The sequence below is a fragment of the Pipra filicauda genome, unplaced genomic scaffold, assembly GCF_003945595.2.
Source record: "Pipra filicauda isolate LSUMZ 115617 unplaced genomic scaffold, ASM394559v2 scaffold55_size4083901_pilon, whole genome shotgun sequence".
NCBI classification, from domain to species: domain Eukaryota; kingdom Metazoa; phylum Chordata; class Aves; order Passeriformes; family Pipridae; genus Pipra; species Pipra filicauda.
Genome location: NW_024104709.1, coordinates 2,815,611 through 2,833,312, shown reverse-complemented (window position 1 = coordinate 2,833,312; position 17,702 = coordinate 2,815,611). Strand labels below are relative to the sequence as shown.

Below are 17,702 nucleotides of genomic sequence, written 5' to 3'. Positions count from 1 at the left end.
TCAACATTCTATTTACTCTGTAGTCACTGTGTGTCTGTTTTCGTTCTTTGATTCTTCTCAGCATCTTCACTTGATGACCCAGAATCTCTGTGTCTTCATTTGGCATAGCAATGCCATGGTTTTGAACCATGTGCTCTTCTAATCCCCTCTCCTAATTTTAAAATTTCACTTTCTTGATCCTTAGGTACCAGCAACCTGGCTCCTATCTTCAGGTGAACTCCAGCCCTCCTAAACAAGTATCTTTATTCTAGAAATATTCTGGTTCTTCATGAACCTGATCTTTTATTTTGTCACCATCCTGTCAACTGGACATTCGAAGTTCTCTTTTTCTTTTTTCCAGAAACCCATATTTTGCTGTCAGGATATCTTTCCTTTTCTTCCTAGTGTTACTAGGAAGTTACTAGTGTTACCCAGATGGACCACAACATAGGTTTCTCCTCTGCATTGCCTAGGAACCAGTCCAGGCTCTGTGACCTTTGCAGCTGACGGGCAAATAACCATGTGGTCTTCTGTCAGATCCCAGACTCCAGCTGTCTGTTTGCCTGATGATATTCCAACACACCCTTCTTAGTTTGCATTATAAAGGCCTCATTTATGCATCAGCAGGGAGAGGCTATTTATCAGAAAGGGTTGCTTTGGTCACAGAAAAATCTAACTGCCTGTGAAATGATGGTGAAAGGAAACAGAAGCACAAGTGAAGAGAACAAGTGCAGAAGTGGGGTTACAGCACTGACCTTAGGAGTTAGCACGGCCAGCTTCTGGCAGAAGTAATAGAGCAGATCAAGTTGTAATAAAAACAGCCTAAATAGGCATTTAAACTTGACTTTGTATTATTACTATTATTGCCCAGCAAATACTACTGTATTGTTGAATTAACCTAGTAAGTTAACATTAGGTAGAACAGGTATGTGTTTATGTGTTGAGTAAACAGATTTATCCGTCTATCAGAAACTCGGTGGGAGCAGTTCAGAGATGAAAGCATTTCACATGTGCTCGGGTATCTGAGACACTTGCTTAGGGCAGGGATGTGCAGGACCAACAAGTCCATTCTAGAAGGGAGAAGTCCTGTGCTGCCTCTGTCATTTGTCTGAAAATGATACTAAATTCCAGAGTGTGGGGAAAAGTACAGGTACCTAAAATTGGGGCAATATAGACACAATATCAGGAGTTTGTTGAAAGTGTGCTCTTTCAATTATCTCAAGAAAATGGCAGTGTCTGTTGATACAAGACTTACATCCTAAACTGATGTAGAAAACTCCTCTGACATTGTAATTGACTTGCTTTTTGTTCTAACTTAAATTCTCGGTGTATGTGGGTTCTCAGTATGTGATACATGTACTGATTGGTGTGTAACAGGTTGTTTTGTGTTGCACTGCTGTTTTGTTGTTATTTTTTAAAAAAGATATATCTTAGTAGGGGGGAAGGAGATTGAGAGAGATTGAAGTTGACGAAACCAAAATCCTGCTAAACCCCAAGACTTTTGTGTAAGGCTTAAACACACAAACACTAAAAACCTAAGGGTTGCAGGCAAAATATGTAATAAATATTAGTACTGGATTGCTCAAAAAAAAAGAGACAAAAAGTGTTTATCTTTCAATGTGTGTTTTAGAGTTCTGCCTTTTTTCCTTTTTTTTTCCAAATTATGCTTTTGGGTCAGTGCATCAGAATGATTCCTCTGTCGATCTGCCTCAGTAGTGTGCCCATGGAGAGCAAACATTTAAAATAACTGCCTCTGTATTTTAAGGCTGGGCATTACAGGATTGTGATGTTCCGAAGCACAGCATTTTCCTTAGAAGTTGTTCCTGAAAAGAGTAACTATAAAGAGCACTTGGGCTTACTCCTCCTGCTCAGGCAAGGGGCTGTAAGGGTTCGCGTTAACTGCTGAGTAAGAGCGGGACCACTGGGTCAGGTGTACAGCTCAGGATACCCCTTCTGATGAGGCTGCCATACAGATGTGACATAGTCCTTCTGTTCATGTCCTTCAGTTTCAACTCATGCATTTGCTTTGCTTGGCTCTTCCGACAGATCCCGCCTCAGTATGGTCAACAAGGTGTAAGTGGCTACTGCCAGCAGGGCCAGCAGCCGTACTACAACCAGCAGCCGCAGCCTCAGCACCTGCCGCCCCAGGCACAGTATCTGTCGCAGGCTCAGCAGAGGTACCAGGCTCAGCAGGTAAGTGCCGTCCTCTGCTACTGACAGTCGCCCCGGAGGTGGAAGTGTAAAAATGATCTGTGTGACATGAACAAAACCCGCCCCTTACCTTTTTGAGGGAACAGTGTTAATTAAATAGCAATAATTAAATAATAAATTAAGCAAAATTAAATAAACATGGAATCAGACCATATCCTTCTGAAGAGTCTTTAGGGATATGCACACAAATACAGACACACTTTCAGGCTTTATTTCATATAAAACCAGTGTATATACCCTTGCAACTATTAATTTTGGTTTTAAAAAGAAGTAACAGTTTCTTGATGAAATGTCAGTGGAGGCTGAAGGGTTTTTTTGCTTTTATTTTGTTTTCCCCTCAAAGTCACATGTTGTTGAGAGCTCCTGCATCTAATGTGGTCACTACTGTTTTGGGTTTTTTGTTACTTCATTTGAGAGCAGATGAGTTCAAGGCATTTCGGAGCTGCTTTGTCAAGGGAACTTCGTAAAAGATATTTTAAATGGATATTACAGCTATTAATTTCAATCTTGTCAGTTTGCACATTGAGTTAGTGAAACTGCATAATTTGATATCCATTGCTGGTTTTGAATTGTGCTTTATATATTAACCATTAAAATTAATTTAAAGTGATTCTGTTTTTAACTGAGATCAGAAGTGATAGTGTACGGGTCTGGTTCCAAGAGCTTGGAAAAACACTCAGATTTTAGATGCTGAACAAAATGGATGTGCGTAGCTGATGCAGTTGAACGTGTAGGCTCAGTTCTATCTGTAGTCTCAGGTCTGTTAATCACGGAGAGGTGATCTGGAAATGGAAGGATGAAACTAAAGCATACTCACCATCCTGGGAAATCTAACAAAAGTGAGTTGCTCAAGATTGGGTATTAGTGGAAGCATCAGTGCTTGCTGCAGATCACTGGGGAATTTTGTCAGGCATGGTTGATTAACATTTTGGGATAATGCTAGTGCAGTGTAGAAATCTTAGCTTGAAATAAAAATAGTGTGTAAAATAAACTAACAAAAGATGCTGTAAGTGGCAATGATACTGGAGGCTCCCCTCCTTTGACTTTAAAATAAAGCTATGATAATTTCACTGTGTAATTACATGTTAATTTTTCTTCATCTACATTTTAAAATTCCATTGAGAATAACTTTTTTCATTAAAATGCTGGATGGTTTATGAAATAGAATTCTTAATTGTATCTATGATATTCTTGTAAATGTCACCACTTTCCATCTTTTGGATTATATGTAACTGCAACTTTAAAGATTACAGTTGTGTCTTTAAATTTAATTTTCTTCCTTTTTACTTTACCATTAAATGCTTGATTTCTCTATGACTTGAAAATACTGTTCATAAGCATCTTAGTAAAGTCTTGGCAGATAAAGTCCTAGTAATACAGCCTATGAGATAGAAGAAACACAGCTGCTCCAATGTCTACATATCACAGTTTGTGAAATTGAAATGGGTTTTTTTGCTGTCTTGGACACCTCCTCATTTTAAATACTGTCAGTTGAATGGACTGAGTATTTTGGTTTAAAAAATACACAAAACATACCAACTATATATAGGACTTAAAGTATAACAGGGTACTGATTTATCTGTTGATAGGTGTTCCAATTACATAATTTTCTCTCACAGCTGGTAAAGTGAAGGTTTGTGCAGTGAAGTGAGAGGTATCATAGAAGGATAAAGGCAAAATTAGAGTAAAGCCTTCCCTATGTTTTGGACTTCAGAGAACTGGGATGAAGAGAAAGGTGAGAACAGATTCACAGGTAGAAGATACCAGCCTCGATGTAGCCAAAATGACCCTGTGATTAGCTCAGTTGGTTAGAGCATGGTGCTGATAACACCAAGATCATGGTTTTGATCCCCATATGGGCCACTCAGTTAAGAGCTGGAGTCTGGCCTTGTGGGTCCCTTCCAACTCAGAATATTCTCTTGATTCTGAAATTTCTTTTTTGAGGATTTTGCAGGAGAGTCTAAATCCAGGCTCCAAGGGTAACACAGGTATCTGAAGGTCAGTAGGCGTTTTTGCCTCAATCTGCAAGTTGAGATGATGCCTTAGGTCCTCACTAATACAGCCTTGCAGTTGGTAATCCTTAGCTGAAAGAATTTCACCCGAATTCTTGATTGTTTGTGAATGTCTGTTTGTCAGTAGTGATCAGCCTCTTAAGGTTTGAACTCCGATCCCAGGTTCTCAATTATATGGGCTTTTTTCCTGGAGTATCTGTGTGTAGATGGGACTATTTTGTATAAATAATAAGTAGTCCCAAACACCTTGGGGCTTGCTTCTTTCCCTATCTCCAGATAGGTTCCATTGCTGCTCATCCCCCTGTCTCAAGCCGAGTCATGAGGTGAACACTTCCTCTCTAATGTTTCTCTGTAAAACCTCACCACTGTGTGCTTTCCCATTCTTTGGGAACTGCTAATCTAGAAACCAATTCCTGACACAAGAAAATTGAAGTCAATATTTCTGACACTTCAGCAGCAGTGTTCTTTATCTGACGATAATCTGTAGCAGAATTACTGTCAAGTAGTAACCAGTGTACAAACCAAAAATTAATACCAAGGTAACAAAAAAGTTGGGAGCATATGTCAAATTCTTCTGCTGACAAAAAAAAATTAAAAACTGTCCTTATTTAAGCATACATGTCTCTGCTTATATGAGACTGATTACCTTTCAGAAATAGTTAAAAAATTAGAATTTCTTTGATTAGAATTTTAGCAAGAGAAGTAGGAGTAGGTACTCATACAGTTTTAGGAGCCACCAAGTGGGGGAATGTGGGTGAGAGCAGAGCCAAACTTATCTCAGGGGTACACTGGAAGGACAAGAGACAGTGGGGACAGACTGGGAAAAGGGAAGTTGCAACTTGGTAAAAGAAAATAAGCCCACAAACGTGAGAATGAGAAAACACACAAAATTCCAGAGACTGGAATTTCCATCCCTGGAGAAATTTAACTAGACAAGGCCCCCAAGCACCCTGTTCTTGTTAGACTTGCTTTGAACTAGAGGTTTGACAATATGACCCCCCTCTGAAGGTCTCCTTGAACATATGTGATTGTGTTGCTGTGACTTAATACTGGCTTTATACATTCTAAATACAGTATAAAAATAAACTACAGAATCATATATTACCTGTTGCACCAGGTGGTGTATCTTTCTTATTTCTACTCTTAAAAATATCAGTACATCCTGTTTATATAATCCTGTCAATTAGGAAACCGAGGTAGTCTCAGTCATACAATCTGTCATCCTTTCTGTCTGTCATCCTTACTTGTGCTTGCTTTTTCCAGCTTGCAAATGAATTTCCTTCATGTTTTATATATTCTTCATTAACTGTTTTTTTGTCTTTCTATGCTGATTTTGTGATGTAAGTGTGATTGAACTGATTTTACTTCAGGATGGAGAATGGAGATACCAGATTGGAGAAAGAGGGCTTCTCTAATTTGCCTTCTTTTCCCTACTGTATTTTCTTCATTTCCCTGGTAGATTTATGTCAATCTACTCGTTTTGGAGATTATAAAGCAGAAAGTAGTGTTAATTCTGGCTGGATGATGGACTTTTTCTTGCCACTGGTTTCCTTTTATGTAAAACCCTGTAGTGTGATGTTCTGGGTGTTCTGTTATGGGGAGAAAACTGATGCAAAATTTCTTACAGATAATATTTTATTTTTGCTCTTTTAGGCAGAATGTGAGTGAGCTCCTGCAGTCAGGTATAACTCTGTGTTGTGCCTTAGAATTGGTACTCATCTTCATTTCTCAGACATTGTGGAAGTATGAAACCATTGCTGCTTTTCCTTGACTCACTTGAATTCAATATGCAATCTTGTCTAATAAAAGTAAACAGATAAAACAATTTCTGGGACTGTTCCAGTGACTTGTGACTTTCATTCTTCTAATAAGCATAGAGGGGAAGGAGGAGAATGGGATTTGTTTGAATGTTTGAACTGTTAAGTTGTTTAGATGTCTGTTAAAATGATTGCATGGTGGGCAGAAAGGGAGTTTCATAAGAGGTGATTTGACAGTAATACTGGCACAGTTTACTGTAGAGCCATATTGTAAGCCAGCATCAGTCATCCCCTCTTCATATCAGGAGCCTGCTGTGTAAAAACCATTAAAGGAAGAGCTTTATTTTAAGCAAATTTATTGCAGTAGCAGATTCATTGATCATTAGATATTGTAGATATTGCCAGTAGATGTAGATACTGCCTTTTTTTTTAAAACTTTTTTACCTTTATTGCTCTTTAAAAGAAAAAAGAGAAAGAAAGATGTGCTCCACTACTGTGGTGTTGCCCTTGGCAGGGTTTTTCATCTTGAAATCGCATATAAATGAATAAATGCTTCAGTTGTTTTTGCAGTTTTAAATATTTTGCCATAAGTAGAAGTGATATTTTGCTCAAGAATGTCATGTAATTGCAAACTTAAACTGTCATCATTAAACATTATTTTGTTAAGATAGTGTGATGTATATTTTTGGTTATTATGCTTTCCTGGCATTACAACTGGCTTGTAAACAGCCATGTTTATATATTTTCTTGTTTTATGTAGCATGTGTTCACATATATTGAGAGAGGATCATGCCTTTGAGCTTTATTGTGTTATTTTATGAGTTGGGACCATATCACTTTTTCACAGATAAAATGGATCTGAAAAATAGTTATGGTCTCACTCTTGCTTAAACAAAAGTAATGATTTTATTCTACACCTGCTACTGTTACTCTGAATGAAGCTGTCCTTTGTTTTACACATTTCTGGAAGCTTTCTGCTTGCAAATTTCCAGAACAGAGTGGGATTATACGTGCTGATCTCCTTTCTCACGTGCAGGCATGAGATTAAGAGGGGGAAAAGTGTGGCAGGTCCTTGAGGTGGAGCGTGCATGTGCCCTTTTCTGGGGCATTGGTCCTTCCGGTTAACTGTTCACAAAGTGGTTTTGTGTGTGTTCTTACGTCATTTTCTTGTGGTTACTAGGGGTTTTTTTTAAATGCCTTAAAGGAACAGTCCAGTAGTTCAGGCTCAATCTTTACTCTGCTTTTATGTAAAAGGAGAAAATGTTTTATAAACAAACAAGCAAGACTCCCTCACTGTCAGGTTTTATTTTAATGTTCTTAAAGCTGGCCAAAACCTTGTTTGTCCCCCACTATGATACATAACCTACTGATCTTGGTGAGATATTTGCCAATGCAAATTGGGCAGGATGAATAAACAGTAGAGTAACCGGTGGTTTTATTTTCTGAAAGTGGGCCAGGGGGACGAACACAGTTTGGGCCAGTAAGAATCTGTGACTCATTTTAGTAGTCCCAGGTAGAAAGGCATCCAAAGTAGGAAGGCAGTGTACTTGAGAAGGTGGGAAGCATCTCTGGTGACACCTCAGTCAGTGTCTCCAAGCAGAGGGTTGAGGACCACTGATACTACCGCAAGGGGCTGTGACCTCTCTCCATTTCCCTGAACTGGGATCGATGGTTGGAACTAGTCTCAGTTGCAAGCCTGAGATGATGATGAGAACGTTCTTTCATAGACATCTGTTTCAAGTGTTGAATCAGTGCAAGGTAGGACAGCTAAAACAATTCCCAATTTGAAACAGTCTATGAAAATGTGAACAAAATGTGAAACTAATTAATCTGTTTTCATGTCCAAGCTGTAAGACTGTCATGAAAACAGAACAAATTGTATTGTGGCAAAATGCATCAAATTATTAAAGTGATTTTGGTACAATGAAGAGGAAGGATTGTTTTTAAATTCAATGTGAGCTGCTAAAGTTCCTTTAACCGTATAGTAAGCAGCATGTTAATTAACATTGTCAAGCTGTTTTGGGGTATAACACTATACGAAAATGTATGTTAGGAATAACTGGGATACATGCAAATACCAAATTCGCTAGTAAGTAATACAGACAGTCCTCATTGAGTCCAGATTTAAGTTGTGTACCTCAACATAATTACTCTTTATAATAAAATCTTCACTCTTAAGCTACTAGAAATTGGCACAGAATTAGCAGTCTGTACTGTATGTAGTTTAGTCTCAAATCCTGCAGAATTTAATTTCAACTTGTTTTAAGGAGTAACATACAGATGCTTATGTCTTAAAGTTATAATAAAAATCATTTGTCCTTCTGTCCTTTTAACTTTTGTGTCTGTAATTATCTACCACTAGATGAGTGGTTACACTTAATATTCGTTGTGTTATGAACCACAGGAAATCTGGAAAAGAACAAGCTTGTATGTTAATCTGACATTTGCTGCCAGGCATATAGGAAAGCATTCTTTGTGGAAGCTGGTTATTACAGTTATATGAGAACTCATAATCAAATTTAATGTTCAGAAGAGATTGTTGCCTGCCATCAGCAGCAGTGGCTGACACCACTACTTGTTGTGTACCATAAAACCTTCATGGCTTTCATCCTCTCAGGAACAGAGATGCCTAGTGCTCAGTGTATACTCACACTGTCTTGAAATGCTGGACTTGCTTTTAGCTTAGAAGAAATTGTATTCTTTCCCAAGTAAAGAGGTACAGGGGAGAAGTGGTTCCTTTAAAACATTCAACCCCACATTTATAACACTAAGAACTCATACAGATATATATACTTCTGCCAGCCTTTTCAGCCTCCTTTATGGGTTGAAACTAGAAACAAGGAACACCAACAGTGTAACTTTGTGTGAAAGCATCCGTTTTGGCATGCTGAACCTTCTGTTGCCAGCCTACTTCAGAGAGGTCAGGTAGATACTAAAAGGCAGAACACAATCTTGACTTCTCACATCTGTGGTTAAAGCTTGACTGGATTTGGGGTGAGCAGGGAAGGGGAGCCAGTTTTCAGCAACTGTCTTCCAAACTCACACATCATGACTTAAATCGTGGCTTCTAGACAAACCACGCGTGACCAGCACCTGCTGAACACCAAAGTGACCTAAAAACTGTTGAAATACTTAAGAACCATACTGATCTTGTGCATAAAACTGATTTATCCTTTTTGAGCCTTTCTTAAGCACATGATATTTTCGTGAAGGGCAAATGATGTTTGAACCTGTGTAGGTTCAATGACTACTGATTGAATTCTTTGCCAGTTAGATTTCTGCTTTTATCAAGTTGTATTTCATAATCATGATGCTACTAGGATAGCAAATAAGTGTTAAGCGTAAGCTTATTTATCTGTGTGTGTTATTCAGCTCAGGAGTTCAGTGAAACTGTGACTCCTGTTGTGCTACAGCTTTTCCCAATAGTGGGAATGGCTGATTATTGCCCATCTGGGGACTGCTCTGTTTGCTTAGCATTGCTTATATCCCTCCAGGAAATGTGTCGAACTTCTCTCTTTTTTCAGCGATTTCTCTCTGTATTTATAAGATTATAATAGGTGCTGTCTTGTCAGACTTGGAGAATAATCTTCCAGAGCCAAGTAACTACCAAGAATAGAGTCAGGCAGAAAAAGCAAGTATAATTGTCTGTAAACTCACACCTGAGCACAAACACAAAATTGAGGGCATAGCACGGAGCAGCACTCACAGCAGTGCAGGTTTATTTTTGCTGAAGGCTTGTTGACCAAACCCAGAAATCTGTATTCAGATTTAGAGAAGACTTTCTTGGCCCTGTTATTTTAAAGAAAGTATTTACAGACATGGTGATCAATTTATGCAAATAAAAATCCAACTCCAGTCTGTTAGGTCTGAAGTTGTTAAAGTTAGCATGTTTAATTACCCATTACACGTATCTGTCTTTGTAGTAACTTGGATTTGTTAAGTGAATATTACTGGGAAAGGAGAAGTACTTTATCTTGCAAAGTGGTACTACTGTTCATGTATAAAATGTAGCAAACTTGTTTATACGTCTGTTTTATAATCTTCCAAAGGACTGTCAGTGAAAGTATTTGTTTGCCTCGGAGTTGTCTCAACAACTGTATGGCACCTTCGGTTTAAAGTTCCCTCATTTTAGTTAAACATTTTCGCAGTATGTGTGTTCATCTCTTAATGGTTTTCTGCTGAAAGCAGACTTTTCCATTTGAAGGAGGAATTTTGAAGGTTGGCTTTCTTCTCCTGAGAAACCAGCAAGTGCACCTCTTGAGGCATCTGCTGCTGATGGGGGTTTGATGATATCTGACCGGATAGTCGGAGGAGATAGGTCAGAGCATGCTGCAAACCTGTTTGGCAGGAATATTCATGACCACCTGTACCCTGCTGGTTTTTAATTTTTATTCCCATGTTTTTGTATCTTTCTGAACCTGGCAGACATATTGTAGCTCTTTTGCTTGTAAGTGCACAATGCTGAAAGGCCTGAGTCGTGATGATTTTTTCATGTACTAAAATGAAGTTAGCGTACAATATAATAAAGAAACTCTGGCAATAAAAGCCTGCTTTCACCTAAATTGGAAAGACAGAAAACTTAGTCTGGGAGGAAAAGGGAAGTCCTGTTTTGCTCCTTTATTTTTAAGTGGTCAGTTACTTACATGCAATTAGTTGGTAGATTTAGCAGGCAATGTCCTGTGTCTGTAACAAAAATCTCTGCGAAGCATTCTAGTGCAAAAGGTGGGGATGCTGAATCATTTCTTCAAATGAAAATCTTCGGTATTTATAAGTAAATAATCCTGAAAGGAAACATTTTTCAGCTCAACTTCAAAAACTATGTAAAATCTACCATGGATTTATTATGTTATACTTAGAGAAAAGTCTTCTTAATGAGTTTAGAAATACAGTAAGATACACGTGTTCAGATGTATTTCTCAAAGTTATCAAATCAGTGGTTTGGCTTTTATCCATAAAGTGTTATTGTTTTTGTTATGATGGTGGTATTATTTAAAGTTTCTTCGTTCTGATTTCTCTCAGTATTTAAATCACAGAAGGTTAATTAAAGGAGTTCTTTATTTTGCAATTGCCTGGGAATATTAACCTCACAAAGCCTGCATTAAATCAGCGAAGTGACAGAATTGCATTTGCTTTATAAAATAACTCTACAAGAGCAAAGACAAAGCCTTTTATAGTTCAGTGCCATTAATTGCTTGGCATTTAGATATTGGCATAGGAGTCAATTAATTAGCTTGATAGTAAAACTATTGGAATGCAGGCTGATAAAAACTATTTTGTTATAGGAGATTAGTGATCGTAACTTTGTTGCTCCCCTTACCACTCTCCTTATTACTCAATGCTGGTTTTATTTTAATGTTATTCTGAGAGCTAAATTAATATCCCAGAAATAATTTTATCCGTACCTTTGAAATTTAGCAGTAAGTTAAACAGAATAGTGAGTTTATTGAAAGATACCTGATCATGTAATAGTCATGTATTTTATGATTTATTAATCCGATGGCTGTTCATAGACAAAGTTGTCTGCACGAATGTTTTAGAATATAAAAGCACAAATCCTGTTATAAGAAAAACTCTACTATGCAAATAGAATAGCATTTAGAATTAAGTGATCATGTTGTCAAGTCTGAAAAGTACTACTTAATCTGTTTGGTAAGGGTTTTTTGGTGATGTGTTGGGTTTTTTGTTGTTGTTTGGTTTGGTTTGGTTTTGGTTTTTTGTTGTTTTGGGTTTTTTTTTTACTTCCGTATGAGCAGTATATATTCCAAATTTTAGTGGTCTTGTAAATTACACCTCATGGCCAGTTGCAATATAGCAACTATATAGTATTCTCTTATGGCCTTTAAATTAATATACATTGTTTTCCTCAGAGGTAAGAAAATAAGTTCGTTGATATTTCCTGGCATAAAATTTACCACTGCATTTTTCTGGCTGCCCGTGTTTTCTTTAATAATTGAAGATGTTCAGTGTACATATATTTAGTTTTATTTTCTGTATTTTGCATTGGGATTTTGTTGTTGAGACAATGTATTATCTGAATATAGACCAGCATATATTTTATATGTATTCATTATCCTTTCCAGTATTTCCCTTTTACTGCCTTCTTCTCCTACTGTAGTAGAATTTCGAATAGATTTTGGAGTGTGTAGCTGAATTGGTACAGGGTGTTTTAGTTGTTGCAATCAGATGCGTACAACAAAGAATGAAATAGCAAATTGAAATAAGTAAGATACCACTTAAAAAACAAGTTTACCTTTATGTATTGACAAAACTGTGCTTGGTGTTTATGTTGTGGGAGATAGAACAACTGTTGGTCTTGGTGAGCTGTCCCTCAATAAATCAAGTTCTGTAAGAGCACAGTCTCTCTTTATGTCTTCCTCGTGCTTATCCCTGATTGCCAAGAAGCTGTCTTTCCACATGCACGTTTTTAGGTGGAAGGCTAAATAACCAGCTATATGTGTTTGGATTTTGAGTCTGCCTACAGAATTCATGAAGATTGTCCTCTTTCACCCTCACAAAAAAGAAGAGGATAATTTTAATATAATAAGGAGAGGATTAATATATAAAGAGAGGTGACTTTTAATGAAAGTCACTCTGTTTTCCTTACTGTATTAAAGACTATTCAGTGGTCTGTTCTCAAAGTTTTCATCACTTCTTTCACTTGTTTACCATCCCCTTACTCCCTCCTCCTGGCACTCCCAGCACCAGTCCAGTTGGGAATATTTTCTTTTGAGAAAATTGTGGTTGTGGTTATGGTGGTGAAGACTTTTCTACCTCAAAAGATTAAAGAAATAGTTTGCTGCTGTTGGTTTAAACTGGTGTATTGTGCAGTCCATTGAATTGCTTCTGCTGGTGCTGGATTTGAATTTTTGCACACATACTGTGTGTTTTAACAGACTGCAGAGAAAAAGAGGATGGTAATGCAACTAATTCTCCACTTCCAGTAGTCCCAAAGGTAACATACTAACCCTTTCACATACTGAAAAATTAAGTTAACAGAAACAGTAGACACCAGGTGAGAATACCTTCTTTACAAGTTTATTACAGACTTTTTTGTATCTGAGCTTCGATTCCTTCTCCTATGATTGTACTGTTGATCAAATAGCAGGCAAATCTCATTTCAGTTTTCATTTTGAACAGACCTCCATGTGTGAGTATTAGGGAGTAAGTTAGCAGGTGTCACTGGACTGTGATATAAATGTCTATAATGTAATGCAGCTTTGTATTTGAGGGATGGAGAGCAGGAAACAAACCTCTCCGTTCTTTTTTTTAAATGCAGCCTCAGTGATGTTTTGCAGCCCTTCCTAACCAATTTGCGGGTTTTCATGAGCCTTTAGATGAAGTCCTGGCTTTTACCTCGAAGCACAGATACAGATGTGCCTCTAAGAAAACACTGAAGTAATGTTTCCCGGTCTCGGTCTCGAGTGAGGATGTCTCATCCTTGGGTACCTAGCTCTATTAGCCTAGAGGTAGCAGCTGCTCTCGGTGCAGCTTTTCTCTTTATTCGGTAAGCTGGCTTCAGGCTTTCAGCTCTGCTGTAAGCTGCGGGCAGTGCTCTGACCTCATTTCTGCCAGCGAGCCGTATGCTTGGGAGAACTTCCTCGGAGGCGGCAGGCAGTCTGGGGCAGGCTGCTGCCCTCTGGGGCACAGAGCCCCCCAGCTCCCTGCCTCTGCAGCAGCCCAAATTGAAACAAATGGCAGGTTTAAATCCTGCCCCTCTCCCACCTTTCGTCGGGTTGTTTAGCTGTTTCTTTGGGGTGCAGAGCTTGTTTCTCAGAACAGATTCCCATCTCGGGTCTGCTGAAGTGATGCATTCCTCCTGGAGTTTTAGGAAGAACTAGTGTGGCAGGGCAGGATGCTGGATGGCGCAAAATCTGTAAGTCATCACATTAACGTGGTAGTCTGTCCCAAGTGACTATAAAGAATAGGACATGCAAAGCTGGCCAGTCCTCCTTTTTTTAAAAAAACTTTTTTTTTGTATGTTTGTTCTGTTTTGTTTTAAATATAAGCTTTGTCAGTGAAAGGATGGGCAGGGGGAGGAAGGAGGGGTGTAGAAAATGAAAGCGTGGTTGGACTGTTGAGCCTTGTATAGCTTTTTAGGAAAAGTCCAAAAAGCTCTGTAAACATGGGAAAATGCATGGAAATAAAATGCTCATTTTTCCCCTCATTTCCAAGTTATATTTCTCAGATTACTACTTTGAATTCTCTCTGATCTCTTTATTTACAGTGGAACTTTACATCTACTTTTTTGCCTGTAAAGGAAGAGCTGACAGCTGTTTATCAGGCTGTGCAGTGTGCAGCAGTCACATTTTAATACAAACATCAAACTCGCCTATTTTTCATGTGGCATGTTACAAGTATGACAGAAGAAAACCAGAAGAAATGTCTTGTTTCTGATTAAATCCACTATTGATATGCTCTGTGATCCATGGAATGCAATAGTGGTGAAGAGAATAGCAAGATAAGGGTTTCTGAGAATGATTTCATCTTGGAGCTCTTCCTGCATCACTTGCTTAATGTGGGTCCTGGAGGCCATATAGGCGAGACACATGTGAAAATGGACTAAAGCATTTAGGAAGAGAGACCCTTCTGTCTTGTTAGTTGGACCGGATTACCCAATATGTGACTAGAAGCTATGTTGTCCAAACAACAAATCTCCCTGTAAGATGTGGAGAGCTTTTTTTGACCCTATCTGTGTTTAAAATGTTTTAAACATTCTGAGGGAAAAACCTTCCATAGTTAGATAGTCTGACTTTCTAATAACTTCTGGAGAATTTTGGTGGACTGACCATCAATAATATATTTGCTTACGTAAGTTTATTTTTTTGATCCTTTGCATCAACTGCTGCCTGCTATGTAAAGTGTATGCTTTTTTTCTTCCTTCTCCAGTTTCATATGGCTTAACTTGGATGTCATTGCATAATAATTGGGGTCCTGAAGGAAGAAAATTATGTTCCCATTGTAATTTTTTTTTAAATTAGCTTAACAAAGGGTACCTAGGAAATAGTAAGTTTTAGAAAGAAATTGCAAATATCTTGGAATGGAAGGTATTAATAACATTGAAGAAGACAATGAGGTGTGTTACTGACAATGACTGGTCTACACTTGAGGCATCCAAACTGGCAGGTTTGCCAAATGTCTCCACATAAATGGGACAATCTTCCTTTAAGGAGTTAGGTATGATTTCTGGATGAATTTCTCCTTTTGGAAAAGGAAAGGGGCTTTTTGCTTTGGCATGTTTCTAAAGTTCTTCCCTTCCTCTGGTACCTGTAATGAAGATGAAGACCAAAACTAACTTGGTGAGGCAAAGCATCATCTTTGTTTCTGGCCTGGCTTGACTGCGGGCATACGATAACAACCTGAACTAGGAGCAGTCACTGCTTGCAAGTCCCACTGAAGCAACAGTCAGCAAATGGCATCAGTATATTGAGGTAGATGCCAGCCTGTTGGTTGCCATACTTCAGGACAGCTGCTTGCCTTGTCTCCATTGAGGTTTTTGTGGTAGAGGGTTGGCTTGAAATTATTTACGTACTCTGGTTGTGAACAGGGTTTATTCAGTTCATCACATAAACACAGACTAGCGTGTTTAAGAGGATTACCAGACTACATTGGTAATCCAGCTCCGGTGGTTAGCGCTCTCTTCTTTTTTGTTGGCGTAATAGGTGCTGGGACCTACAGAACAATTTTTTTCCTGAAATCACCTGTTCCTTCTGTGCAGTAAGAGACCTTCTTGCTGGTTTGTGCACAATGCTCTCCATCTGCACGATAGCAATTTTCTTTTCTTCAAGGCTTTTAGGTTTTCTTGGTTTGTTTTTTTTTTCATTTCTGATTCATAAAATTCAAGACACATATATATATGCATTTCTTCTTGACCCAGGATCTTCTGCAAGAGTCCATCGACAAACTGCAGGACTTCTGCAGACAATGTGTCCAAGATTCAAGCAAACCTCTCTGCTCTTTTGGCCCTAGTGGATCGTTCCCCCCAGGGCTGCTTGCGTGAGACTCAGTGTTGCCTGTGCCTGTGGGCGTAACATTTTTTCTGAATGCAGCCTTACCTACAGTATTCCTCTAACAGGTTGGCTGTCCTTTGTTGTCAGTTTTGTGCTGCCAGAGAGTAAACAACTTGGTAGGTGACATGTTAGGTATTAGAGTTGGGCTAGAAATTGGCTGTTTAGGGATATGCCACCATTCTGGTAAGTAATTTTTTTCTTTATTGTAGCCTTTTTGTGCAGAAGGTGGAAATAGTGGAGATGTATTGATATGTATTTATCTACACAGAATGAACCGATGCTTGGTTAAGTCATAACAAGGAATGTCCTTCTATAGCCCCTAACATATCACTTGGCTTCTTTACGTTCAGTAGTATTCCGTCATAGATAAGTAAAATAATCTCGTATTGTAGGGCTGTGCAGTGCTCTTGGCTGCTATACTGGTTCCTAACTTCCATTCTCAAGTGGTCTGGGGGACGGGAGGAAATTTGCTTTCAACTGTGCTGTTGTCATGTTGCTGTAGAATTTGCTGCTCTCACACTTGAAGTCTTCTAAGGATCAACCCACTGAATCAAGAAGATGAGCTAAAATAGTTTTTAATGAGTTTTTCAAGTTGAAGTCTAGCATATTATTTTCAATAAATTATTTTCTTTCTATTTAACCATCATGGTACTTATCTTCCTGGGTGGTCATGTTATCCCTCTGAAACTCACTGCAGTAGAAGTGGATGAAGCCTGAATGATATTTCTCACCCAGCCCTTCTTTAAATGTGGTTTTCCCTCAAATAGTAATATTTTCCCTATGCCTTCATTTTCTATTAAAAATAATCTAAACTATTTAATAATTAGATTTAATCGTCTTTGGCAGATCTTATAACAAATGTGCATTTCATCTACATGGTTTCCAGCATTATCAGTGCAATTTTCATTCAGGTTTGCAGAGAACATGTCAATGTGGACAGGCTTGCTTGTTTTAGGATAGGACCAGCTAGAGCATGAAAGCATAACACTAGTTAGCATTGCACATGAAAAAGGGAAAAGGTTGTCTGTCAGTGGCCTGCTCCAAAGTGGTCTCAGTGTAGTTGACTGCTGGAAGTGTGGAGCCAGGCTCATGGCTGGCTGCTGCCGAAGGAGGGAGATTTCCTTCCTTTCTTGCTCACCCAACCCTTCCTGAGGCCAGTTCTACTCAGTAACCCATGATAAAGCTGGAGGAAAGGAGTTACTTAACTGGCAAGTTTTAACAAACTTAACACCACTTAACAAAATGGTCTAATAAAGACTACTAATACAAAGTAAGGGATGTGTCCAGCTGGAAGAATTGTGGGAGGCAGGACCAAGGAGCCTTTGACTTTATTGTGGGCCAGTACATAGGCTCACTCAGTCGCTTTAAACCACATCAGAATTAGACTTTGAAAGTCTGTAAGATGAATACAGTAACAGAGAATAAGAGGGAAGAAAATACCCCATTTCCTCCCTTACTCCTCAGACTTCACAAATCTTGAGCTCCATTTACCACAATTTGCAGAACAAGCTAAAAGTGTATGTGAATAGGAGATGAATAACTAGTCCTGGCTCTGTGGATGATAAGCAGTTTGTTGCTGTTATTATTATTACCACCCAAATATAATAATTGTATATGGATAGATTTCTGAATAGCTTACCCAATACATGGGGTTTAGACTGTGTCTAATCCTTTTTTTTTTTTTTTTGGTCTACCTGTTTCACAGAATAAATGTGTTTTGAAAAGTGTGAAAAAGT

General features: G+C 38.4%; 1 protein-coding gene across 1 annotated transcript in view; it reads left to right on the top strand.

The window, feature by feature from the left end:
• ARID1B (AT-rich interaction domain 1B) overlaps positions 1-17,702 on the top strand; it is a 323,933-nt gene that overhangs the window by 78,538 nt on the left and 227,693 nt on the right. The window contains 1 exon segment of the mRNA XM_039387426.1: positions 2,026-2,172. Within this exon segment, the coding sequence (XP_039243360.1) occupies positions 2,026-2,172 (147 nt within the window).